We start from the raw sequence: 27,917 nt of genomic DNA, 5'->3' as shown, positions 1-27,917 counted from the left end.
TAACCAGATCAGTGGTTTTGTATGAACTTAATAAGAAAACACAAACAAAACAACAGAAAAGTCCCAAGAAGGGAATTTATGAAAATCCCATGGCTAACACCGTATTCAGTGGTGAAAGACTGACAGTTTTCTCCTTTCTCCTGAAAGTTTGATCCTTAAGATCAGAACCAAGACAAGGCAAGAATGTTCTCTTTCATCACTGCTGTTCAACATTATACTGGAAGTGCTGACCAGAGCAACTGGGAGTTGAAACAAGTTGAAGAAGCTTTGGAGGAGTGCCCTAGGATGGAGCCAGAGTGAAAGGGTTAAGAAAGGTTTTTCTCTCTGTATATCTCTCTATGTCTGTCTCCCATTCAGTTGTGGTATCCAAGGAAATCTGTCAAAATGTTAGCTGAATGTAAGTTAAATGCTAGCTGAACAAAGCTAATGGAGGTGATGGAATTCCATATAAGACTTCAGAGACCACATATAATGGAGATTATAGACTTTACAAAAATAATTTAGAAAAGTAATTCAGCAAACAAACAGCTAAAGCCTACAGCAAACAATGAAAACAAACACTGAAAAAAAGAACAATCTGAATTTCCAGAGTTGCTACATTATAATATTCAAAATGCCCAGTTTTCAAAAATTATGAAGCATGAAAAAAAACAAGAAAATATAGCCCATTCACAGAAAATGTTAACAGAAACTGTCCCTAGGGAAGTTATTGAACTTAAAAGACTTAAATCAATCATCTTTATTATTCTCAAAGAGCTAACGGAAACCACGAACAAATAGATAAAGGAAAGCTGGAGAACAATGTGACAAAATGTGAAATATTAACACAGAAACAGAAATGCTAAAAAAGAGCCAAACAGAAGTTCTGGAGCTGAAAATTACTATAATGGAAATGGAAACTCACTAGAAGATTTCAAAAGCAGACTTGAGCAGGAAGAAGAAAATGGTAAACTTGAAAATAGATCAATTGAAAATACCCAGTTTTAGGGACAGAGAGAAAAAAGAATGACTAAAACCGAACAGAGCCCAAGAGACCTTCAGGACACCATCTATCATACAATGTATGTATAGTGAGAAGAGAGAGAAAGGTACACAGAGAATATTTGAAGAAATAATGGTCCAAAACTCCCCAAATTTGATATAACATGTCAATCTACACATTCAAGAAACCCAACAAATTCCAAGAAGGATATGTGGATCCTGTGTGGATCACAAAAAACTGGAAAATTCTTAAAGAGATGGGACTATCAGACCACCTTACCTGCCTCCTGAGAAATCTGTATGCAGGTCAAGAAGCAGCAGTTAGAAGTGGACATTGAACAACGGACTGGTTCCAAATCAGGAAAGGAGTACATCAAGGCTGTATATTGTCACCCTGTTTATTTAACTTATATGCAGAGTACATCGTGAGAGATGCTGGGCTGGATGAAGCACAAGCTGGAATCAAGATTGCAGGGGGAAATATCAATAACTTCAGATATGCAGATGACACTACCCTTATGGCAGAAAGTGAAGAGGAACTGTAGAGCCCCTTGATGAAAGTGAAAGAGGAGAGTGAAAAAGCTGGCTTAAAACTCAACATTCAAAAAATGAAGATCATGGCATCTGGTCCCATCACTTCATGGCAAATAGATGGGGAAATAATGGAAACAGTGACAGACTTTCTTTTCTTGGGCTCCAAAATCACTGCAGATGGTGACTGCAGTCATGAAGTTAAAAGACACTTGCTCCTTGGAAGAAAAGCTACGACCAACCTAGACAGCATATTAAAAAGCAGAGACATTACCTCACTGACAAAGGTCCATCTGGTCAAAGCTATGGTTTTTCCAGGAGTCATGTATGGATGTGAGAGTTGGACTGTAAAGAAAGCTTAGCACAGAAGAATTGATGCTTTTGAACTGTGGTGTTGAAGAAAACTCTTGAGAGTCCCTTGGATGGCAAGGAGATCCAACTAGTCTATCCTAAAGGAAATCAGTCCTGAATATTCATTGGAAGGACTGATGCTGAAGCTGAAGCTCCAATACTGTGGCCACCTGATGCGAAGAAAGGTCTCATTTGAAAAGACCCTGATGCTTGGAAAGATTGAAGGCAGGAGGAGAAGGGGATGACAGAGGACGAGATGGTTGGATGGCATCACCAACTCGATGGACATGAGTTTGAACAAGGTTCTGGAGTTGGAGATGGACTGGGAAGCCTGGCGTGCAGCAGTCTATGGGGTTGCAGAGAGTCCTACATGACTGAGTGACTGAACTGAACTGAAAGGAGAAATTGGAACATCCCCGTGTGTGTGTGCAAAGTCACTTCAGTCATGTCTGACTCTTTGTGACCCTATGGGCTGTAGCCCACCAGGCTTCTCGGTCCAGGGAATTCTCCAAACAAGAATATTGGAGTGGGTTGCCTGCCCTACTCCAGGGGATCTTCCAGAGCCAGGGATTGAACCCATATCTCCTGCAGCTCCTGCATTGCAGGCAGATTTTTTTTTACCGCTAAGCCACTAGGGAAGCCCTAGGACATCCCTAGATGGATACAAGCTAAGAGAATTTATTGGTAATAGAACTGCCATACCAGAAACACTGAACGTGTTCTTTAGGTTGAAAGAAAAGGGCACTATCAGTAACCCAAAGCCATATGAAAAAAAATAATCTTTGGTAAAAATAGCTACATAGGTAAATATAAAAGCCCGTGTTATTGGTTTCTAACTCCACATTTTACATCCTACATGAATAAAGACAAATGCATAAGACAATTATAAATTTGTGTCAGAGGGTGCAAACATATAAAGATATATTTTGTGAAAACAACAATATAAAGGGGGAAATGGGGCTGTATAGGAGCAGTTTTGTACACTAATAAAATTAAGTTGGAATAAATTCAAGCTACATTGTTATAAATTTAGAACATTCATTGTAATCCCCATGGAAACTACTGAGAAAATATCTAAAAGATACACAAAAGCAAATGAGAAGGAGGGAAAACTGGCACACTACAAAAAATTAAGTGCAAAAGAAGGCAGTAATAGAGAAAATGAGGAACAAAAAGGTGTAAGACATACAGAAAACAAACAGCAAAGGGTAGAAGTAAGTCCTTCCTTATTAGTCGTTACTTTAAGTGTAAATGAGTGAAATGACTCTAAAAAAAGGCAGAGATTGGCAGAACTTTAAAAAAAATTATCCAGCTATATGTTGTCTATAACAGAGGTACTTCAACTCTGAGAAGATGTATGGGTTGAAAGTAAAAGGATGTAAAAAAATATTCCATGCAAATGCTAACCAAAAGAACTGGAGTAACTAAACTGAAATCAGAGGAAATAGATTTTAAGTTAAATACTACTACAGGAAACAAAGAAGGACATTACATATTATTTGTAAAATGGTTAATTCATTAAGAAGTTACAGGGACCTCCCTGGTGGTCCAGCAGTTAAGAATCTGCCTTCCAATGTAAGAGATGCTGGTTCAATACCTGGCTAGGTAACTAAGATCCCATATGCTGCAGGGCAACTAAGCCTACATACTGTACAGCCCAGGCCACAGCTAGAGAGAAGCGCGTGTGCCACAGGGAAAGATCCTGCATCCTGCAACGAGATCCTGCGTACTGCCACCAAGATCCAACACAGCCAAAATAAACATAAGACAGGGCCCCCAAAATATATGAAGTGAACAGCCACGGAAGAAATAGTTCTACAATAGTAGTTGGAGATTTCAATATTCAACTTTCAATAATGAATAGAACATCTAAACAGAAGGTCATAAGAAAATAGAACGACAGTATAATAATAGAGCAACACTATACACCAACTAGATTTGACAGACATATTGGACAGTCTACCCAACAGCAGCAGAATACACATTCCGCTAAAGTGCACACGGAACATTCTCCAGGATAGCCCATGTTTTAGGCCACAGAAAAATCTCAGTACATTTAAAAAGGCTGAAATCCTCTGAGGTATCTTTTTCAACCACCATGGAATGAAGCTAGAGCTGAGCAATGTAAGGAAAACTGGGAAGTTTTAAACTGTGTGCAGATTAAACAGTGTAGTCTTAAACAACCAAGGGTCAAAGAAGAAAGGGAAACTGTAAAACGTTTAGAGATGAGTGAAAATGAAAACACCATATACTAAAACATATGGAATGCAGTGAAAACAGTAGCTGGAGGAAAAATCTATAGCTGTAAATGCCTGTGTTAAAAAAGAATGATCTCAAATCAGTAACCTAAATATACAACTTAAGGAACTAGAAAAGGTATAGAAAATTAAAGCCAAAACAAGCAGAATGAATTAAGTTATAAAGATTAGAGAGGAGATAAGCAAAATAGAAAATAGAATTACCTATTTTTATAGAGATTATCAATGAAATCTGAAGTTGGTTTTTAGAAAAGATCAATAAAATTTACAAACTTTTAGCTAAAATTACCATAAAAAAGAGAAGAATGAATTTAAACAACTAAAATCAGAAATGAAAGTGGGACATTAATACTGACCTTGCGTGAATAAAAAAGATTGTAAGAGAATATTGTAAAACAACTGGATGCCAACAAATAGGATAACCTAGATGAAATGGACAAACACCCACCAAAACTGGCTTAAGAAGAAATAGAAAATCTCAGCAGACCACCAACAAGTAAAAAGACTGCATCAGTAATTAAAATTCTCAATATAGAAAAGTCCAGAACAAGATGGTTTCAACAGTGAATTCTGTGAAACTCTAAAGAATAATTAATACTAATTCTTCTCAAACTCTTCCAAAAAATAGAAGAGGAGGGAACACTTCCTCAGTCATTCTACAGAGCCAGTATTACCTTGATACCAAATCCAAAGATGTCATAAGAAAGAAAACTATAGAACAGTATATAAATATAGATATAAAAATTCTCAACAAAATACTAGGAAACCAAATTCACAGCATATTTAATAAGGACTATACACCATGATCAATTGTGGTTTGGCTTTTTTCATTCAGAATTCCTTTCTTTTTTAATAATTAATTTATTTTTTATTTTACTTTACAATTCTGTATTGGTTTTGCCATACATTGACATGAATCCACCACGGGTGTACATGCGCTCCCAAACCTGAACCCCCCTCCCACCCCCCTCCCCACAACATCTCCCTGGGTCATCCCCGCGCACCAGCCCCAAGCGTGCCATATCCCGCATTGGACATAGACTGGCAATTCGATTCTTACATGATATTATACATGTTTCAATGTCATTCTCCCAAGTCATCTCACCCTCTCCCTCTCCCACTGAGTCCAAAAGTTCGTTATACACATCTGTGTCTTTTTTGCTGTCCTGCATACAGGGTCATCATTGCCATCTTTCTAAATTCCATATATATGTGTTAGTATACTGTATTCATGTTTTTCTTTCTGGCTTACTTCACTCTGCATCCAAGTTGTCACATCAATAACTCTCTTTATTGCTGAGTAATATTCTGTGGCATAGATGTACCAGAGTTTGTTTAACCATTTATCCACTGAATGACAATTGAGTTGTTTCTAGTTTTTTGATTATTATGAACAAAGTTGTTATTCACATTCAGTTTTTGTATAAATACATTCTTAAGTATCTTGGATAAGTGCCCAAGACTGTAATTCCTGAGTCATATAAATGTTTCATGTTTAGTTTTATAAGAAAATGCCAACTGTCTTCTAGAATGGCGACATAATTTTATATCCCACCAGCAATTCACAGTGATCCTGTTTCTCTTATCATCAGTAACATTTGATGGTGTCACTATTTTTATTTTTGCTATTCTGATGTGTGTGCAGGGGTATCTCACAGTGGTTTTAATTAGCAGTTCTCTAATGACCAGTAATGTTGGACATCTTTTCATGTGTATTATTTCTCACCTCTATATCCTCTTCAGGGACATGTCTGTTTATATCTTCTGCTTATTTTCGAATTGAATTTTTTTCTTTTAATCTTGAGTTTTGAGAACTCTTTATATATTCTAGATACTAGTCCTTTGCCGGATTTGTGGTTTGCAGGTATTTTCTCTAAGTTGGTAGCTTTTCACCTTCTTAACAGGGTCTTTCTTAGAGCAGATGTTATTAATTTTTATGTTGTCTAACATCAAATTTTCTTTCTTGTATAGATCATGCTTTTAGTGTCAAGTCTAAGAATTTTTCACTTAGTCCTAGATCCTAAAGATTTTATCCATTTTTTTTCCTTAAAAGTTTTATACTTATATCTGTCATTCATTTGAAGTTAATTTTTATATAAGGTGTAATGTTTGGGTCGAGTTTCATTTTTTAAACTATGAATGTCCAATTGCTTCAGCACCATTTCTCAAAAAAAATTATCCTTTTCCATTGAATTGTTTTTGCATTTTGGAAAATATCAGTTGGGCAGATATGGCTGGGCCTATTTCTGGATTTTCTATTCTGTTCCATTGATCAATGTATCTATCTTTCTGCCAATTCCACATAGTCTTGATTACTGGTTAACATTTTTAAAGCTCTGCACTAATTATAAAGTGCAGTAAGGACTGCTGGAGTTAGAGAAAAGGTCCCAAGAGATATAACATTTGATGAAGTTTGCTGCACTTAGATTCAAAAGACTTGGGTTTTGTAGTCATTGCATCAGGATGTGACTGGGTGACCTGGCCAAATCATTTAGTCTGAGACTCATTTTTCTCTTCCATAGAATTGGGATGCTAATACCTGTGTAGCCTACCCTCCCAGTATCCTTGTGAGCATTAAAGAAAAATATAGTCTATAAGGTTTAGACTAAAGCCAGTATTCAAATATAAAAGGTTATTATTTGAGGGATAAGGACAATAGACATTACGGTCCTTCTTACCTAAGGTCATCTTCAATTTGATTAGGCAGCATTATCCAGAAAGGTTCATATGTTATTCAACAGATTACATATTCTTCCAGACACTGTGAAAAGTCCATGGGACATAGATACAAAAATACATAGTCCTGTCCTTACAAATCTTCCTTTCTTGTGGGAAAGTATTCCATTTTTCAAAAGTTCAGTTCAGCTCAGTCTCTCAGTCATGTCCGACTCTTTGTGACCCCATGAATCACAGCACGCCAGGCCTCCCTGTCCATCACCAACTCCCGGAGTTCACTCAGACTCACAACCATCGAGTCCATGATGCCATCTAGCCATCTCATCCTCGGTTGTCCCCTTCTCCTCCTGCCCCCAATCCCTCCCAGCATCAGAGTCTTTTCCTATGAGTCAACTCTTCGCATGAGGTGGCCAAAGTACTGGAGCTTCAGCTTTAGCATCATTCCTTCCAAAGAAATCCCAGGGCTAATCTCCTTTAGAATGGACTGGTTGGATCTCCTTGCAGTCCAAGGGACTCTCAAGAGTCTTCTCCAACACCACAGTTCAAAAGCATCAATTCTTGGGTGCTCAGCCTTCTTCACAGTCCAACTCTCACATCCATACATGACCACAGGAAAAACCATAGTCTTGACTAGACGGACCTTAGTTGGCAAAGTAATGTCTCTGCTTTTGAATATGCTATCTAGGTGGGTCATAACTTTTCTTCCAAGGAGAAGCATCTTTTAATTTCATGGCTGGAATCACCATCTGCAGTGACTTCGGAGCCCCCCAAAATAAAGTCTGACACTGTTTCCACTGTTTCCCCATCTATTTCCCATGAAGTGATGGGACTGGATGCCAAAAGTTAAGTGAATTCAAATTAAATGTATATTGAGCACTTCTTTAGAATTCTGGAACCTTTCTAGGTGGATGGATCCATGGAGCAAAAAATCATAGTGAATTCTATGAAACTCTAAAGAATTAATACTAATTCTTCTCAAACTCTTCCATAAAATAGAATAGGAGGGAACACTTATTCATTCTACAGAGCCAATATTACCTTGATGCCAAATCCAGACAATGATGTCACAGGAAAGACTATAGAACAGTATATAAACATAGACATAAACATTCCCAACAAAATACTAGGAAGCCAAATTCATAGCATATTTAAACAGATTGTACACCATCCTCATATTTTCAGGGGCTACACACTGACCTTAGCAGAGCCAAAAGGAAAGGGGGAGGGTTTTCCTGGACAAAAGTAAAAACACTCTGAGGCTCACATTCTTGTCACCCTTTCCAGCTAGTTTCATCTCTAGTTCCATTTCTTTGCATGCATTTATTAAAATGAAACGAAAACATCCCATGGAGCCAATTTAGAGTCCTGTACACTGAATAAAAAACACATTTTGCCTACCTCAAATAGGACGGAACCTGTTGAAAGGGTCAGCCTGCCTCATCTCTGTTTTCCCAGGTCTCATTTTACAAATTGACTTCAGTTCCTTGTCTGCATCGTACATTGCTGAAATCAATTTGTAAAATGAAGTAGTTTTAACAGTCAGAGAAAGACTGGTATGCATCATTCCTCTAGACAGCCTGCAATAAAAAAATCTCACTTGGAGAATAAGGGCTATTGTTATGTAAAGTGTTTTTACATGCTACTTGGTGCATTTAGAAAACAAAGCATGAGCGTAAAACAAAACACACAATAGCAAAATATTCTTCAGCACAACAAAATCAGAGTCCTGTTCCTAGACTCATAGCTGGAGGGATATTTGGAAATAACTGCCAAGTATAAGGAGAGGGAAATGGCACCGCACTCCAGTATTCTTGCCTGGAAAATCCCACGGATGGAGAAGCCTGGTGGGCTGCAGTCCATGGGGTCGCTAAGAGTTGGACACAACTGAGTGACTTCACATTCACTTTTCACTTTCACGCATTGGAGAAGGAAATGGCAACCCACTCCAGTGTTCTTGCCTAGAGAATCCCAGGGACGGGGGAGCCTGGTGGGCTGCCGTCTATGGGGTCGCATAGACTCGGACACGCCTAAAGCGACTTAGCAGCAGCAGCCAAGTAGAATACCATCCTAGCCACTGGTGGGGCTCTGCTGCCCCCAGGTGGCTGAAGCCCTTCTCTGACAACTCCAGTGTTCTAATGCAGAAGTTAGTGATTTTTAGAACGGAGCAGAGAATGTATGGATAGGGTGATGATTGGGATTCCTTCACTTATTTATTCAATTAATAAATATAGAATTTCAACTATATTGCCAGGCACTGTGCCAAGTGCTGTTAGGAAATGACATTTGAGATCAAAGATCTGAAAACTGCCTTATCATTAAGAAGTCAAGGGCCATGCTCAGGGCTGCCCTGGGCATTGGTCTCAGGAGAACAGTAGGAGGTAGCAAGGACTGGGGAAGTGACCGATGATAATGGAGGCAGGATTTTCCAAATATGTTTCTTCCCCCAGGGGCACAAACATATCTTATAGCCTATTATTAATAATTGAAATCCATTGGGTTAATAAGGGAAAGAATAGAAAGTAAAGGTAAATGTGAGCATTAGATATACACTAGAAGGTTTATACAGGGAAAGTTTGAGGTGGGGACAGGAAGAGAATAGTCAAAACCCTTTGCTTCACTGAAAAAAATAAACAAAACTGATTAAAAAAAAACAGGATGCCATATTTAACATGGCTTATCCTCAGAGATTATGACAGCCTGTATTAGTAAATCACTGTAGTATTGATGGGTATGGAAACTGGCGCATTCCATTTGACACAGCAAATCCAGTGTTAGAAATTCATTGTACAGAACTACTTGTGGAGGTATGTAGAGAAAAGAGCAGATGATAAGACCATGTGCCCTTCATTTCACCTAGGCTTAAATGATGGCATCACAGATGCATAGAGTTTCTTAGGGGTTCCTTCTTGAGATCGAAATTGTGTTGGCAGTTGTCTCTGTGGCTGGTTACTACTCTTATCTCCTGTTATGATTCTGTAAAAACATTTATAAAATCCCCAACCTTTTAATTTCAGTTGACCTCAAACATTCATTTGCTGAGCTCCCGTTGAATGTAAGACTTTGGCTCCTTGGGAAGAACGATGAAGGGATGACTTAGATTTGGTTCCTTGCACTGAAACACCTTGGTCTAGAGAAGTCTGACTTGTAAAAACATAAGCTACAGTAATTCAGTAAAATAATGGCTATAACACAGCATTATGGAAATATGTGATAAGGAAGATACAGTTCATTGTAATTAGAGAGATAAGGGAGGGGTGGATTCCTAGTAGATGTTATATTTGAGACGTGAAATATTTGAGTCAGGGGCTCTGTGGTAAAGAATCTGCCTGCCAATGCAGGAGACACAAGAGATGTGGGTTTGATTCCTGAGTCAGGAAGATCCCGTGGAGTTGGAAATGGCAACCTGTTCCAGTACTCATTCCTGGGCAGTCCTGTGAACAGAGGAGAATAGAGGGCTACGGTCCATGGGGTCACAGAGCTGGACATAACTGAGTGACTGAGCATGCACACACCACTGCCCTCACCACCTCTAAGCTTCTAGATTTTGAAAAAAAAAAAGTTATTATTTTCTATCATATGAGCAATGCATGTTCGGAAAAATCCAAAGGATAAGAAAAATAGAGTAAAATTCTCCCTTTAAAATCGTTGGGTCCCTGCCCAATCTCATTTCTTTTCCTAAAAGCAAACAATGCTCTCAGCTTATTGTGTTTTTTTTTTTTTCAGAATGATCTCTAGTGTATTTATGTGACTATATAACTCTGCTGTGATTTTACATAAATGGATATATGTGTCTTTCTGCACTTCAGAAAAAACTCAGTACCATATTTTGGATATTTTTCTATGATAGTACATACAGTTTAAACTCCTCCTTAACTAGAATTTCATAGTAATGCTATTTCACCATGTCCGTTTTGATGGTCCATAAAGTGAGAGAAACTAAAGTCTTATCTTCTTTGCATAAACAAAGCAAACAAACAAAAAAAACCCACCTCAATGCTGGACCTAACAGACATCTTTTTTTCATATTTATTTATTTCTATTGAAGTATAGTTGATATGAAATGTGTTAATTTCTGGTGTACAGCACAGTGATTCAATTATATGTATATTTATATTCCTTTTTCCTTATAGTTTATCAGAAAATATTGGACATAGCTCCCTGTGATATATTATATGAGTTTTGTTTTTGTCTACTTTATATATAGTAGTTTGTATCTGCTAATCCGAAACTTCTAATTTATCCCTCCCCCACACTTTTCCCCTTTGGTAACCATAAGTTTGTTTTCTATGTCTGTGAGTCTGTTTCTGTTTTTTAATTAAGTTCATTTGTATAATATTTTAGATATATAAGTGATATCATGTGATATTTATCTTTGTCTGATTTACTTCACTCAGTATGATAATCTCTATGTCCAACCATGTTGCTGTGAATGGTATTATTTCATTCTTTTTATGGCTGAGTAGTATTCCATTGTATACATAATATACCACATCTTCTTTATCCATGTCTCTCAAACAGATATCTTATTTGAAACTCTCACTTAAAGCTCCTCACCCAATTCCCTGAACTCTACCCTGGAAGGAGAGACACAAACAATCTTTGCAACCTCCAAACCTGTCCAGGGTTCTGTCTGCAAACTGCAAACTCTATTCTCTACTCCAAGAAATTTTACTCTGCATGGGAGGAGTAGACCTTCCATCTCCTGAATCCACCCCAATCTATGGACTTTCCTCTCCCACTGTCAGTTTCCTTGATTTTTGATATCCAAAGCAAGTATGTCCACTAAAACACCAACAAAACAAGTTTACAAAACAAAACTTTTTACCTAAGCAGTAGCTCCTACAACTGTATTTTGACCTTCAGTCCCACCATGAATTGGTAAAAACTCAGGTCCTCTTTTAAGTCTCTGAGATTTTAGCTGGCCTTCCCTAAGGCAAGTGCATGGATATTTCAATGGTGGAATGAAAGGGAACAGAACAAGGAAGCCCGGATGATATCTCAAATATGATCTACTAGAACTTGAACATTTTCCCAAATTAAGTATATTTTATAAACATCATTTTAATGGTTGCCCAGTATTCTAACAAACAAATATAATTTACTATTCTCTTATTTTTAAAAATTATTTTATAGATGGTCTATTATGGTTATCTTATGGCATATTCTCCCTCACCCTGAATTTGTATAATTTACACAATCATCAGTCAGTCAGTTCAGTTGCTCAGTTGTGTCCAACTCCAGCACGCCAGGCTTTTCTGTCCATCAACAACTCCCAAAGCTTGCTCAAACTCATGTCCATCGAGTTGGTGATGCCATCCAACCATCTCATTCTCTGTTGTCTCCTTCTCCTCCTGCCTTCAATCTTTCCAAGCATCAGGGTTTTTTCAAATGAGACCATTCTGTGCATCAGGTGGCCAAAGAATTGGAGTTTCAGCTTCAACATCAGTCCTTCCAATGAATATTCAGGACTGATTTCCTGTAGGATGGACTGGTTGGTTCTCCTTGCAGTCCAAGAGACTCTCAAGAGTCTTCTCCAACACCACAGTTTAAAAGCATCAATTCTTTGGCACTCAGCTTTCTTTATAGTCCAACTCTCATATCCATACATGACTACTAGAAAAACCATAGCCTTGACTAGATGGACCTTTGTCAACGAAATAATGTCTCTGCTTTTTAATATGCTCTCTAGGTTGGTCATAGCTTTTCTTCCAAGGAGCAAGTGTCATTTAACTTCATGGCTGCAGTCACCATCTGCAGTGATTTTGGAGCCCAAGAAAAGAAAGTCTGTCACTGTTTCCATTATTTTCCCATCTACTTGCCATGAACTGATGGGACTAGATGCCATGATCTTCGTTTTTTGAATGGTGAGTTTCAAGCCAACTTTTTCACTCTCCTCTTTCACTTTCATCAAGAGGCTCTTTAGTTCTTCGCTTTCTTCCATAAGGGTGGTGTTCTCTGCATATCTGAGGTTATTGATATTTTTTCTCCCTGCAATCTTGATTCCAGCTTGTGCTTCATCCAGCCTGGCATTTCGCATGATGTACTCTGCATCTAAGTTAAATAAGCAGGGTGACAATATACAGCTTGACGTACTCCTTCCCTGATTTGGGACCAGTCCATTGTTTCATGTCTGGTTCTAACTGTTGCTTCTTGACCTGCATACAGATTACTCAGGAGGCAGTTAATGTGGTCTGGTATTCCTATCTCTTTAAGAATCTCCATAGTCTGTTGTGATCCACACAGTCAAAGGCTTTGGAGTAGTCAATAAAGCAGAAGTAGATGTTTTTCTGGAACTCTCTTGCTTTCTCAGTGATCCAATGGATGTTGGCAATTCGATCTCCGGTTCCTCTGCCTTTTCTAAATCCAGCTTGAACATCTGCAAGTTCACGGTTCACGTACTGTTGAAGCCTGCTGAGAGAATTTTGAGCACTACTTTGCTGGCGTGTGAGATGAGTGCAATTGTGCAGTAGTTTGAACATTCTTTGGCCTTGCCTTTCTTTGGGATTGGAATGAAAACTGACCTTTTCCAGTCCTGTGGCCACTGCTGAGTTTTCCAAATTTGCTGGCATATTGAATGCACTTTCATAGCATCATCTTTTAGGATTTGAAATAGCTCAACTGGAATTCCATCACCTCCACTAGCTTTGTTCATAGTGATGCTTCCTCAGACTCACTTGACTTGGCATTCCAGGATGCCTGGCTCTAGGTGAGTGAACACACCATCATGGTTATCTGGGTCATAAAGATCTTTTTTGTATAGTTCTTCTGTGTATTCTTGCCACCTCTTAATACAGTCAGCTTCTGTTAGGTCCATACCGTTTCTGTCCTTTACTGATCCCATCTTTGCATGAAACGTTCCCTTGGTATCGCTCATTTTCTTGAAGAGATCGCTAGTCTTTCGCATTCTATTGTTTTCTTCTATTTATTTGCATTGATCACTGAGGAAGTCTTTCTTATCTCTCCTTGCTATTCTTTGGAACTCTGCATTCAAATGGGTTTATCTTTCCTTTTCTCCTTTGCCTTTAGCTTTAGCTTCACCTATCCTATTTGCTTCAAATGCCAAATGACAGTAGAATGATTGACATTGAGTTCTTTGACAACTCCTGTAGCTATAAGAGGATCATCTTCGATGACTGCTCTCAACTGGTCAGTTGTTAACTTCAGATGGCTGGCCACTATGCTTCCCCATTATGACATTTCCAAGTTGTTGTAACGGCCAGGCTATTTGTCTGTCTTTCCACCAGTCACTTCCTTCTGCACAGCGACCTTGTTTTAGGCACAGCAAGTCCAGTTCCTGGAATAGGCCAAGGCCACCACACCCACCCTTTAAAGCCTCAAGATTCCCCTGGGCATCAAGATTTTCCCCTGCCTTCCCCTGATAAGGGCTTCCAAGGCTTAGCAACCATGTGTAGGAGGGCGGGGCCAGGCGCCGTGGCCCCACCCCCTGTGTGCGGCGCTAATAGGGGGCGTGGCCACGGCCGTTCGCGACCCTCAACACCTTCTGCGCTTGCGTGCTTGGGACAACCGTTGCGGGGCGCCTGGGGCCCCGAGGAAGGACGGTCGTCCCGCCAATCCCCTCCCCTTTCGGACTGAGGTACCCGGCCTGGTGGCCCCAGGACGTTCCCAACGCATGGCGGAGTGCTGTGGATGATGCCCATGAAGTTCTTAGTCCTTCTAGTTGCGCTGCTGCTATGGCCCTCGTCCCTGCCAGCGTATCGAAGTGAGTGACTAGCCAGAGGCGGCTGCCACTCCAGGGACACTTGTGGGGGAACCTCCCGGGGTTCCCGGGCCCGCCTGAGACTCAGCTCTTCCTTTTCTGGGTCCTACATGCCTCCCAAACCCCATTCTCCAGGGGCTCGGCCTCAGGTGCCGAGTTGTGTCCCAGTTCTGGTCCGCTCCACCTGCGCGCGGTCAGGCAGGGATCCAGGCTTTGAGTCCCAAGCGTGGCTGGGGTGAGCCAGACTGGGCATCTGGGACTGCGCAAAGGACCGGGCAGAGACAACCCTTGTTCACCTGGCCTCGTTTACCGGAGAGTCGCTGCAGGTGTGGTAAAGCAGGGGGGGAGCACCTGCGGCCAGGTTTTGGATGGCTGCCTGGCTGGCTGGGGGGCATGGTTTTTACATTGTTCGCTACCGTTTTTGGCTGTAAATGTAATCTTTCGTGACATGTGCAAAAGTATGAAATTCCAGTTTCATTGTTCGTCAAGTTTTGTTGAAACACAGCCAGCCTATTGTCCAGGTTGCTTTCCCGCCTTTTAACAGCAGAGTTCAGTAGTTGCCACGGAGACAGGATGGGCTGCAAAGCCTGAACTATTCTCTCTCTCGCCCTTGACAGAAAGACTTTGAGCCCATGTTTAAACAAGGAGAGTGTGTGGATTTTGGACAGCTGTCTAGGACACTTGCTGACCTCCTATGCACGCCCACTGAGCATCCTCAGGTGCACAGGATTCAAAACCTTAGCAGAGCAGAATTATGACTTAACTACTTGTCCCTCCCCAATGGCTGAAAACTAATAAGGTCATATTCAGGGGTGCTGAGACTACTATATTAATATCACATGAACACCTTAAGGTATTTAAGGGTCTGATATCTGGTATTCCAGTTAGACCATGGAGGCCTATTCATCTAGACTAACTTTAGTTCACTGTAGTATCTACTGATGTTGGGGTTTGGTTTAACTAACTAAATAAAATTTAACAGGTAGGTGTGAAAAAAGTACTAAAGTGCATGCTAGTTATGCAGAGCTATATTTCAGACTTGTTAAAAGCTCTTAGTTAACAATTAAATTTCAAAAATGAAAACACAGCACAACCAAAGTCATAAATAGTAGTGGATAAAGTTCTGAATAAAGTGCCCTAGGTAACTAGAGTCAGCCCTTTCAATACTAGCACTTAATGATTGTTAGTTGTTTTAAACAAAAGTCTTTGTAAAATTTTTGGCTGTAAAGAACAGAGCATACTGAAGATGATAATTGTCTTTTCTTGCTGCTACTAGTGGTCATTATTGCTAACATCAGAGATTGAATTTTGGTAGTTGTAGTGCAGTAGTTCACAACTGACTAATATATATGCAGACTTCAGCTGAAGTGGAATTAATACTGTCACACACTACTCTCTGAGACTGCTTGAGAGCAATACCTGGATACTCAACTCAGTTCGATCTCTTGTCTAACTCCAAAACTCCATGGCCTGTGCTCTTTGTTTATACCCTTCCTAATCTAAACTTTCTTAAGGCTTGTAGGAAATGAAAAGATACTTCTCAGAAAAAGGAATGATTTTGTGTTGAATATACAGATGATACAAGAGAAAAGGAAATATATATACAGGTCATAAATGACAAAGATATGTTATAAAATGTAATTTACATCTTTTTCATAGAAGCAGATTAAGGGATATGTAGGGCAGTGCTAACACGGCTACTTTCCCTGTGAAACCAGGTTTATCACTGTGTTTGATTTAAATCGGGTATGTATTCTTTGTTTTGTATGTCTGCTCTTCTAACAGTATTGCCAAGAGAGCCATATAAAAAACTGCTCTCTCATGCCAAATAAAAGACACATTGGTTTTTTAAGGAAAAGTGCATCTTTAACAATTTTTTTTAGAATACATGATAGCTTTGAGGTTACCTTAAGCAAACATCACAGGAATTATTATATTTGTTGAAAACATCAGTACTTCTTTGGCATCTGTCTTTGTCTTTGGGAAAACTTTAGTCCTAATGGACCACAGAAGGCAAGGGAAGTAGTAGGCAATAAATATTCATATCTATTGGCAACTGATTGGAATTGAAAGGGAAAGCATATTGCTCTAATTTCAAGAACATTGAGAAGGTGAAATTCACTTGGTTCTGGTGCTGCAAGTTTATCTTTCACTATTTCAAGGCTCAAGGCCATGGCATTTGGGAGAGTTTCAAACCTGTGAATGGAATGTTATGACACACTTCATTAATGTTTTGGATAATGAGGAGTATGTCTTCTAATGCAGATATCAGAGGGTGGCCTTTGGGGATATAGTAGTTTCATTAGCCTATTAATATTTTATGGGAAAAATTCTGTCTGTCTGTTCTTTGGAGCTCTTGTCTGTGTTGTTTGATAGGGTCTTGTGTTTTTTAAGACTTCTTGTTTTCTGACAGTAACCAGTTAAGACCACTTTTTGTATATTCTGTGTTCTGAATGGAATTAGCCATCCTTCTGAGAAGACAAAATAGTACATAGTGTTAGAGAGCCAAGTATTTGGGATATATATCAATGCTGAGGTAATATCATTATTTAGGTCATTTTACTCAACAGAACTAAAAGAGCTATATTTCATGGTCATGAATTTGTTTGGGTTCTGATTAAATTTTAACATTACTCATAAGATAACTTTCTGATTTTTGACTCTTCACCTTAACTAAATTTGTGTTCCTTTTTCAAAATATAATTTAGTATAGTTATTTTGGTTTTCTGTTGCAGCATAAAAGACCACCCTCAAATTTTATCATTTCTCACGATTCTGTGGGTTGTCTGCACTCAGCTGAACAGTTCTGCTTCACGTGGTGGAACTGAAGAAGCTCAGTTTGGATGAGAACATCCAACATGGCTGCTCATCTTTCAGGATCTTTCTCTATATGACTTCTTATTTTTCAGTAATCTAGCCCAAGTGTCTTTATATCATGGGAACTTGCTTCCAAGGCAGAACTTTATAAGCCCTCAACATGCAACTTTTATAAAGCCGACGCCACGGCAGATTTGCTAGTGTCCTGTGATAGGCCAAGACAGTCACATGGGAGAACCTATATTCAGCGAGGGAAGAGACATATTAACCCAAAACATAAATACCAAGAAGAGCAAAGCCGTAAAGTTATGTTTCTTCTTTTTTTTCTGCTTCATTGAGACATAATTGATTAATAAAAATTATATTTAAAGTGTACAATATGATAATTTGACATATGTATTAATATATATATATTAACTCCCACCAAAGTGAAAGAGGAGAGTGAAAAAGTTGGCTTAAAGCTCAACATTCAGAAAATGAAGATCATGGCATCTGGTCTCATCACTTCATGGGAAATAGATGGGGAAACAGTGGAAACAGTGTCAGACTATCTTTTGGGGCTCCAAATCACTGCAGATGGTGACTGCAGCCATGAAATTAAAAGCCACTTACTCCTTGGAAGAAAACTTATGACCAACCTAGATAGCATATTCAAAAGCAGAGACATTATTTTGCCAACAAAGGTCCATCTAGTCAAGGCTGTGGTTTTTCCAGTAGTCATGTATGGATGCAAGAGTTGGACTGTGAAGAAAGCTGAGCACCCAAGAATTGATGCTTTTGAACTGTGGTGTTGGAGAAGACTCTTGAGAGTCCCTTGGACTGCAAGGAGATCCAACCAGTCCATTCTGAAGGAGATCAGCCCTGGGATTTCTTTGGAAGGAATGATGCTAAAGCTGAAACTCCTGAAATTTGGCCACCTCATGCGAAGAGTTGACTCATTGGAAAAGACTCTGATGCTGGGAGGGACTGGGGGCAGGAGGAGAAGGGGACGACCGAAGATGAGATGGCTGGATGACATCACTGACTCGATGGACATGAGTTTGAGTGAACTCCGGGAGATGGTGATGAACAGGGAGGCCTGGTGTGCTGCGATTCATGGGGTCGCAAAGAGTTGGACACGACTGAGTGACTGAACTGAACTGATTGAATTAATTAACACATGTCACCTCACATCTTTACCTTTTTGTGTGTATCATCAACTGTTGTCACTATATTATGTGTTAGATCTTCAGGCTTTGTTTTTCTTATAACTAAAAGTTTGTATTATTATTATTTTTTTAACCAGTCGTTCTCCCCATTTCCTCTGTCCTTAACCCTGAAGTTATGTTTCCTTAACATGAACACTTAATTAATATAAACATAATTACTTGTTTGTTTTACTTGCTAGCAAAAGTTAAAATTTGAATTAACAAATTATAGGAAAACTGCTGCATGAATAACAAGATGCAACATTTTCTTTTCTGATCATTCTTTGAGTATACCCTACTAATGAAGCATAGTTATTACAGCTTTGAGTTGGAAGTACTTCAGCTCAGTTATTCAAGTTTCTTTTAACTTGAAGGTATTGGTGTTTTAGCTGGAAGTTCTTACATGCTGACAGCTTTCAGGTATTAATTCTTACTTGCAACACTTCTGTAGAGTATGGGAAGTCTGTTCTTTATGAGCTCATTTCATGACTTGGATGGAAAATACAAGCAATTTGTTCTCTAGAGCTAAGACATTCAGGCAGACTCTGTCCCATTTATAAATGATTCAATGCGTGGGTGTATGTTAAGCTTTATATACATGAATTCTTTGTTGACAAAGCTATTCACTCTTGTGGTAATACAAATACTAGTTATATTTGAATCTTTCAAAAGATGAGCATCCATGATTCTTGTTTTAAATTGGGTGCAATCACCAAGTATTATGTTAAGATTACAGTAAAAACATATGAGTTCCAAAGCACAATGACCAATCATATTCTGCTGAACTTTAACTACTTTTGTCTGTATCTGAAATGTTTAAAAATGTATCTTTCCTTCTTTACTGAGCTACTATGTTTCCCCAGTTATACTGAACATTTTGTTGTTATCTTTAACTTACCAGGTATTTATTGTTATGCCATTTTTTTTTTGTTTAAATCAGTAATATAATTGGGCTTTAAGGCCTTAGTTTTTAAAAACGTAAATTACATTTTAAGCACATGATCAGATAGCACTCATCTTATTTTGTTGTTCAGTCACCGAGTCCTGTCTGATTCTTTGTGACCCTGTGGACTGCAGCATGCTAGGCCTCCCTGTCCCTCACCATCTCCCAGAGTTTGCCCAAGTTCATGTCCACTGAATCAGTGATACAACCAACCATCTCATCCTCTGTTGCCCTTTTCTCCTTCTGCCTTCAATCTTTCCCAGCATCGGGGTCTTTTCCAATGCATCAGGTGGCCAAAGTATTGGAGTTTCAACTTGAGCATTAGTCCTTCCAATGAATATTTGGGGTTGATTTCCTTTAGCATTGACTGGTTTGATCTCCTTGCTGTCCAAAGGACCCTCAAGAGTCTTCTCTAGCATCATAGTTTGAAAGCATCAATTCTTTGGCACTCAGCCTTCTTTATGGTCCAACTCTCACATCCATACATGACTACTGGAAAGACCATAGCTTTAACTATAAGGACCTTTGTTGATGTGATGTCTTTGCTTTTTATATGCTGTCTAGGTTTGTCATACCTTTTCTTCCAAGAAGTAGTCATCTTCGAATTTCATGGCTGAAGTTACCATCTGTAGTGATTTTAGAGCCCAAGAAGAGGTAATCTGTCATTGCTTCCACCTTTTCTCCATCTATTTGCCATGAAGTGATGGGACCAGATGTCATGATCTTAATTTTTTTAGTATTGAGTTTTAAGTCAGATTTTTCACACTCTTGTTTTACCCTCATCAAGAAGCTCTTTAGTTCTCTGCTTTCTGCCATTGGAGTGGTGTTATCTGCATATCTGAGGTTGTTGATATTTCTCCTGGCTGTCTTGATTCCAGCTTATAGTGCATCCAGCCCAGCATTTCACATGATGTACTCTGCATATAAGTTAACTAAACGGGGTGACAATATACAACCTTGTCATACTCCTTTCTTGATTGTGAACCAGTCAGCTTTTCCATATAAGGTTCTTGACCTGCATACAGGTGTGTCTTCTGCATACCTCATAAGACAGGTAAGATGGTCTGATATTCCCATCTCTTTGAGAGCTTTCTGCAGTTTGTTATGATCCACACAGTCAAAGGCTTTAGCATCATGAATGAGATAGAAGTAGATGTTTTTCTGAAATTCCTTTGCTTTCTCTATGATACAGCAAATGTTGGCAATTTGGTCTCTAGTTCCTCTGCCTTTTCTAAACCCACCTTGAACATCTGGAAGTTCTTGATTCAAGTACTATGGAAGCCTGGCTTGAAGAATTTTGAGCATAACCTTACTGGCATGGCAAGTGAGCACAATTGTCTGATAGTTTGAACATTCTTTAGTACTTCCATTCTTGGGAATTGGGGTGAAGAATGACCTTTTCCAGTCCTGTGGCCACTGCTGAGTTTTCCAAATTTGCTGACATTTAGAATGCAGTACTTTAATAGCATCATTTTTCTTTTTTTTAAATTTTAAGTAACTCTGCTGGAATTTCATCACCTACACTAGCTTTATGGCAGCAGTGCTTCCTAAGGCCCACTTGACTTCACACTCCAGGATGTCTGGCTCTAGGTGAGTGATCACACCATCATCCTTATCTGAGTCATTAAGATCTTTTTCTGTACAGTTCTTCTATGTATTCTTGCCATCTCTTCGTGATCTCTTCTGCTTCTATTAGGTGTTTACCCTTTCTGTCCTTTATTGTGCCCATCTTTGCATGAAATGTTACTTTGATATCTCCAATTTTCTTAAAGAGATCTCTAGTCTTTTCCCTTCTGTTGTTTCACTCTTTCTTTGCATTGTTCATTGAAGAAGGCCTTCTTGTCTCTCCTTGCTGGTCTCTGGAATTCTGCATTCAGTTAGGTATACCTTTCTCTTTCTCCCTTGGTTTTCACTTCTCTTCTTTTCTCAGCTATTTGTAAGGCCTCCTCAGACAACCACTTTGCCTTCTTGCGTTTCTTTGATCTTTGGGATGGTTTTGTCAGTGCCTCCTGTATAGTATTACAAATCTCTGTCCATAGTTCTTCAGGCACTCTGTTTATCAGATCTAATCCTTTGAATCTATTCATCACACCCACTGTATAATCATAGGGGATTTGATTTAGGTGGCATTTGATTTAGGTCATACCTGAATGGCCTAGTGGTTTTCCCAGTTTTCTTTAGTTTAAGCCTGAATTTTGCTATAAGGAGCTGATGTTCTGAGCCACAGTCAGCTCACGGTCTTGTTTTTGCTGACTGTATAGAGCTTCTCCATCTTTGGATGCAAAGAATGCATAATCAATCTGATTTCAGTATTGACCATTTGGTGATATCCATGTGTAAAGTCATCCCTTGTGTTGTTGGAAAAGGGTGTTTGCTATGATCAGTGTGTTCTCTTGGCAGAATTTTGTTAGCCTTTGCTTTGCTTCATTTTGTACTTCAAGGCCAAACTTGCCTATTACTCCAGGTATTTCTTGACTTCCTACATTTGCATTTCAATTCCCTATGATGAATAGAACATTTTTTGTTGATATTAGTTCTATAAGGTCTTTTAGGTCCTCATAGAACTGGTCGGCTTCAGCTTCTTTGGCATCAGTGGTTGGGGCATAGACTTGGATTACTGTCATGTTGAATGGTTTGCCTTGGAAACGAACTGAGATCATTCTGTTTTTGAGATTGCATCCAAGTACTGCATTTTGGACTCTTTTGTTGATTATGAGGGCGACTCCATTTCTTCTATGGGATTGCAAGGGAACTCATTTTATATTGAGAGAGAGAGAGATTTTTTTTTAGGATTTAGAATTTTTTAGGATTCTCTCTTAACTTGTAGTGTTTTTGAGCATATTTCTTTGTACTGCCTGGGTATAACATTATGTATACATAACTTACTATACTCTATTGGTATCAGCATTTTGCCAGTTTCAGTGAAATGTAGAAACCTAACCTCCCTTTATGTTCTTTTACCTTCTCTCATTCATACTGTTAATTGTCATATTTATTTCTTTAGCATACATAGAGAACCATATCAGATAGTATTATAATTTTACTTCAGCTGTCAATCATAGTTTGAAAAACTCAAGAGGAAAAGAAAAGTTCACTGAATTTTCCATATTTTTGCTCTTTCTATTACTCTTTCTTCCTTGCCAATGTTCAGGATACCTTCTTTTATGATTTCCTTTTTTTTTATGTTGTTGTTGTATCCCATGGATGGAGGAGCCTGGCAGGGTAGTCCATGGGGTTGCAAAGAGTCAGACCCGACTGAGCGACTTCACTTGTTTAGTTACTAAGTTATGTCTGACTGTTTTGTGACTCTCTGGACTATGGCCCACCAGGCTCTTCTGTCCATGGGATTTTCCAGGCAAGAATACTGGAGTGAATTGCCTTTTCCTTCTCCAGGGAATCTTCCTGACCTAGAAACTGGACCTGCGTCTCCTGCATTGCAGGCAGATGCTTTACTGCTGACCCACTAGGGATGCCCTCCTTTCTGTTTAATGAGCTTAACTTAGTTATTCTTTTAGAATAGGTCTTCTGGCAACAACTTATCTTAATTTCCCTTCATCTGAGAGGTTTTGATTATCCTTTCATTGCTGAAGGATATTTTCCCTTGATAAAGAATTCTAGATTGATAGTCCTTCCCTTTTATCACTTGAAAAATATTAGGCCATTTCCTTCTGACATTCATGATTTCTCTTGAGAATTCAAATTGTAATTTAACCTGCTTCTTTCAAGATTTTTTCCTCTGTCTTTAGAGTTTTCAGAAGTTTGACCATGATACATCTTAACATGGGTTTCTTTGGGTTTATTCTGTTTTGAGATTCAGATTCTTGAATCTGTAAATTCATGTCTTGCCAGATTTGGGAAATTTTCAGTCATTATGTTTTTGAATACCTTTTCTGTTTATCCTTTTTCTTTTCTCTTTCCAAGGCTCCGGTGACATGAATGTTAGATCTTTTTGTTACAGTCTCACAAGACCCTGAGGCTCTTTTCATTTGTTTGCATTTCAATTTTTCTCTTTTATTCAGATTGGGTAATTGCTGTTATTCTATCTTCCAGTTCACTGCTTATTTCTTCTTTCCCCTCCATTCTGCTGTTGAACCTATCCAATAAGTTTTTCAGTTCAGTTATTGTTACTCAATTCTAAAACTTAATTCATCCTTATATATTCTATTTCTTTGCTGAGATTTTCTACTTATTTATTAAGACTTTTTATTTTTCATTTGTTTCAAGAAATCCATAATTGTTTGTTGAAGCATTTTTATGATGGCTACTTCTAAATCCCTGTCAGATAATTCTAACATCTGCATCATCTCAGTGTTGGCATCTGTTGGGTTTCTTTTCTTAATCAAATTGAGATTTTTCCTGGTTCTTGTAATGACCACTAGCCTTTGATTAAAACCTGGATATTTTGGGTATTATGTTGTAAGACTCTGGACCTTATTTAACTCATTTACTACAGATTTAAATAGGTCTCTGACACCACTTCAATGGTGGATGTGGGGTGTTGCCTTGTTACCACAGGAAGGAGCTGAAAGTCCTAGCTCCTTACTTGGCCTTCTCTACTTGAAAAGAAGAGGTATTCATATTTGTTGCAGCACTTTGTGGGATAAGGGCAGAGGAATTGGGGGAGCTTAATGAAACTTGATGAGTGTGAAAGTCTATGTTCTCCACTCAGCCTTTGCTGGTGGGGGTAGGATTGCAAGGTTTACTGTGCTTTTGGTTTTTTTTTTTTTTTTAATTGAAGGATAATTGCTTTACAGAATTTTGTTGTTTTCTGTCAAACCTCAACATGAATCAGCCATAGGTATACATATATCTCCTCCCTTTTCTGTCTTGCTAGTTTACTCTTTTCCTGATCCTTTGGCTATGAAGAAAGCAGTCTTTTTCTTTGAGACTTTTTGGTCTGTGTCCATTGGTGTTTTTGGATTGCCAGCATCTCCAGTTCCCAGTCTAGGATATATATGGCAAAAAGAAAACCCAGGGAACTCACTGCTGTGTCGTTACTCAGGTCCTGAAGTCCCTAGTTGGTCTACCTTCATCGCTCTACCTTTCAGAGTCTTCTCATCTCAGGCTTGTCTTACATATAATGTTCAGGATTTTTAACTTTTAGTAGGAAGGATAGAGGAAAAATACATATTGTCCATCTTTTTGGAAGTAGAAGTCCAAATATATTGTTTTAAAACATTTTATTTGGGGCTTATGGAAGAGGCATTATGTTTTACAAGTAAACAAGATTACCTGAGTAGAACACACATAGGAATTGTGTGATGACTTATTTTTAATTTTGGTCAAAATATGTTGGAATTAAGTTTATAGTCGTTTTGTCTATGTTATTTTCCAGTTTGTGTATAAAGTATGTTGACTTAAAAAAAATGCACAATGTGTGTGTTGTGAGTTAAGTTTTATTTGGGAAAAAATGAGGAGTGCAGCCCGGGAGACAGCACCTCAGATTTTGGATCCAAAGAGGCGGGGGGAAGGTCAGTATATATGTAATTTTGGTTAAGGAGGAATACATGCAACCAGACACATATTTTTCCAGAAAGTTTCTGCTAGTCCTGTGAAGCTTTCTGCCTGTCATGAGGATCATTCATCACCTTGCAGGATTTTAGTGCTTTTTAAAATATGAATAGATACAAGAATTGGGCTCATAAAATCGGCTCCTGAAAATATCTAACTATCTGAAGACCTGTCCTGCCAGTTTTTCCCTGAGTAGGGTGCCTCATTTCTGTTCATCCTGAACTCCTTTTGAAGGGGGCAGGTATTGAAAATCAGCAGCTGCAGCAGCACATGATTTAATCCTTGTAGAGGTGGATGGCAAGTGCCAGTGGCAAATGCCAATTTGTAGTTGATAGGTACTAGTTATTGGAAAGAAGAGAGAAGTCTTAATTGACTATCAGATATCTATTTAAGTTATTTAGATACAATTTTATCTAAATAGTGATTCATAGTACTCTAAATTAGAAAGAGACTATAAATAAACTCAGTATTTGAGAGTTTATTTAAAATTGTCCTTTAATTTTTTATTAATTATAAGCAACTAACCAGTATACTTTATTTTACTAGCAACCTTGTTTTTACTTTAAAATGTTTGATACCAAACCTGAAGTTTTTGTCTTTTAAAAGCCTTTAGATGAATACATATGCTATTAATTTAACATTGTTTTAGTTTGCAGGTTCATAATTAAGAATTTCAGGAATTATAACCAAGTTAATGTCAAAATAAAATACAATTCATATTAAATGTTGTCAGAGAATTACAGCAGTTAAAGACTATACATAGAACATTTTAATGAAAAAATTTTATTGGTCCTTATGATTTTACAGTATTGTGTAAGTTTTATAATAACCAGTGTTTGAGATTCCATATGTTTGGTTTGTCATACGGTGAAATCCCATATTTACATTTTATGTATGTGTTGTTCAATACCGTTCTTGAAAAGTTTAGCTATATGGACTTCAAGTGCAGAAATCCAAATTCTGTATAGATTTGGATGTGTCCTTACTTTCCAGTTTTGTATTCTGTGATAACTACACAATCACCACATAAATAAAACACAGAAGAATACATTTTTAAAAGTAAATTTTTAAAAAAGTCTTAAGATTTACCACTTTTTGAGATTTTAAATTGTTACATTAAATAAGGAACTTACCAAGAAATATTAAAATTACCTAGTTTTCTTACAGTCCTACATTTTATTACCCTTTGAAGTAAAGATTTTTCATATTAAAGCTTCCAAATTTAAGGTTATACATCTTTTAAAAATTGTAGCTCCTTTCCTTTTTTTTAACCAAAAAGCTGGAGTTTTTGGTTTAGTTTTCCTTTTTATTCAGCTTAGAAGCTATTTAGGGTGACATTTTTTTTTTAATTTCTTAAAACTTTAGTCTCAAAGGAACTAAAGAACTAGGTATCTTTTTAATAAGCTTTTTAATGTTAGCATTAGTGTCATTACTTTTTATTGTTATTTTTGGCATGTAGTCATCTCACATGCTAGTAAAGTAATGCTCAAAATTCTCCAAGCCAGGCTTCAGCAATACACGAACCGTGAACTTCCTGATGTTCAAGCTGGTTTTAGAAAGGCAGAAGAAACAGAGATCAAATGGGCAACATAAGCTGGATCATGGAAAAAGCAAGAGAGTTCCAGAAAAACATCTATTTCTGCTTTATTGACTATGCCAAAGCCTTTGTGTGCATCACAATAAACTGGAAAATTCTGAAAGAGATGAGAACAACAGACTACCTGAGCTGCCTCTTGAGAAACCTGTATGCAGGTCAGGAAGCAACAGTTAGAACTGGACATGGAACAACAGACTGGTTCCAAATAGGAAAAGGAGTACGTCAAGGCTGTATATTGTCACCTTGCTTATTTAACTTCTATGCAGAGTACATCATGAGAAACGCTGGGCTGGAGCAAACACAAGCTGGAATCAAGATTGCCAGGAGAAATATCAATAACCTCAGATATGCAGATGACACCACCCTTATGGCAGACAGTGAAGAGGAACAAAGAAGCCTCTTGATGAAAGTGAAAGAGGAGAGTGAAAAAAGTTGGCTTAAAGCTCAATATTCAGAAAACGAAGATCATGGCATCTGGTCCCATCACTTCATGGGAAATAGATGGGGAAACAGTGGAAACAGTGTCAGACTTTATTTTTTGGGGCTCCAAAATCACCACAGATGGTGATTGCAGCCATGAAATTAAAAGACGCTTACTCCTTGGAAGAAAAGTTATGACCAACCTAGATAACATATTCAAAAGCAGACACATTACTTTGCCAACAAAGGTCCACCTAGCCAAGGCTATGGTTTTTCCTGTGGTCATGTATGGATGTGGGATTCGGACTTTGAAGAAAGCTGAGAGCCAAAGAATTGATGCTTTTGAACTGTGGTGTTGGAGAAGACTCTTGAGAGTCCCTGGGACTGCAAGGAGATCCAAGCAGTCCATTCTAAAGATCAGCCCTGGGTGTTCTTTGGAAGGACTGATGCTAAAGCTGAAACTCCAATACCTTGGCCACCTGATGTGAAGAGCTGACTCATTTGAAAAGACCCTGATGCTGGGAAAGATTGAGGGCAGAAGAGAAGGGGATGATAGAGGATGAGATGGCTGGATGGCATCACCAACTCAATGGATGTGAGTTTGAGTGAACTCCAGGAGTTGGTGATGGACAGGGAGGCCTGGCGTGCTGCAGTTCATGGGGTCGCAAAGAGTCGGACATGACTGAGTGAGTGAACTGACTGAACTGAGTCACTTTTTAGCTGCATAGAAACTCTTGCCCCACCCCCCTTTTTAGTGTAAGGTTTCTGGAAAAAATTGTTAGTTAGAACAGTTAATGTACTTTAGTTTTACTAATTAGGAAAATCTCTCCAGAAACAGATAAAGGTGTAACTGTTGAGGTTTTTACAAAACAATACGTTTATATATTTCCATTCTTTTAAATGCATATTGTGAAAGAAATTATTTTTA

At 38.4% G+C, this 27,917-nt stretch overlaps 1 protein-coding gene across 1 annotated transcript in view; it reads left to right on the top strand.

Moving 5' to 3' along the window:
- The first annotated feature begins 13,871 nt into the window (after nt 1-13,871).
- The window catches only part of LOC120860863 (sperm equatorial segment protein 1), a 28,303-nt gene continuing 14,257 nt past the window's right edge, over nt 13,872-27,917 (top strand). The window contains exons 1-2 of the mRNA XM_040236568.1: nt 13,872-13,943; nt 14,650-14,749. Coding sequence (XP_040092502.1) covers nt 13,872-13,943; nt 14,650-14,749 — 172 coding nt within the window. The remainder of the gene's footprint in view (nt 13,944-14,649; nt 14,750-27,917) is intronic.

This window comes from Oryx dammah, unplaced genomic scaffold (genome assembly GCF_014754425.2).
Source record: "Oryx dammah isolate SB20612 unplaced genomic scaffold, SCBI_Odam_1.1 HiC_scaffold_11209, whole genome shotgun sequence".
In the NCBI taxonomy this organism is placed as follows: Eukaryota; Metazoa; Chordata; class Mammalia; order Artiodactyla; family Bovidae; genus Oryx; species Oryx dammah.
Note: the sequence above shows the minus strand (reverse complement) of the source record. Positions and strands in the feature narration are given on the sequence as shown.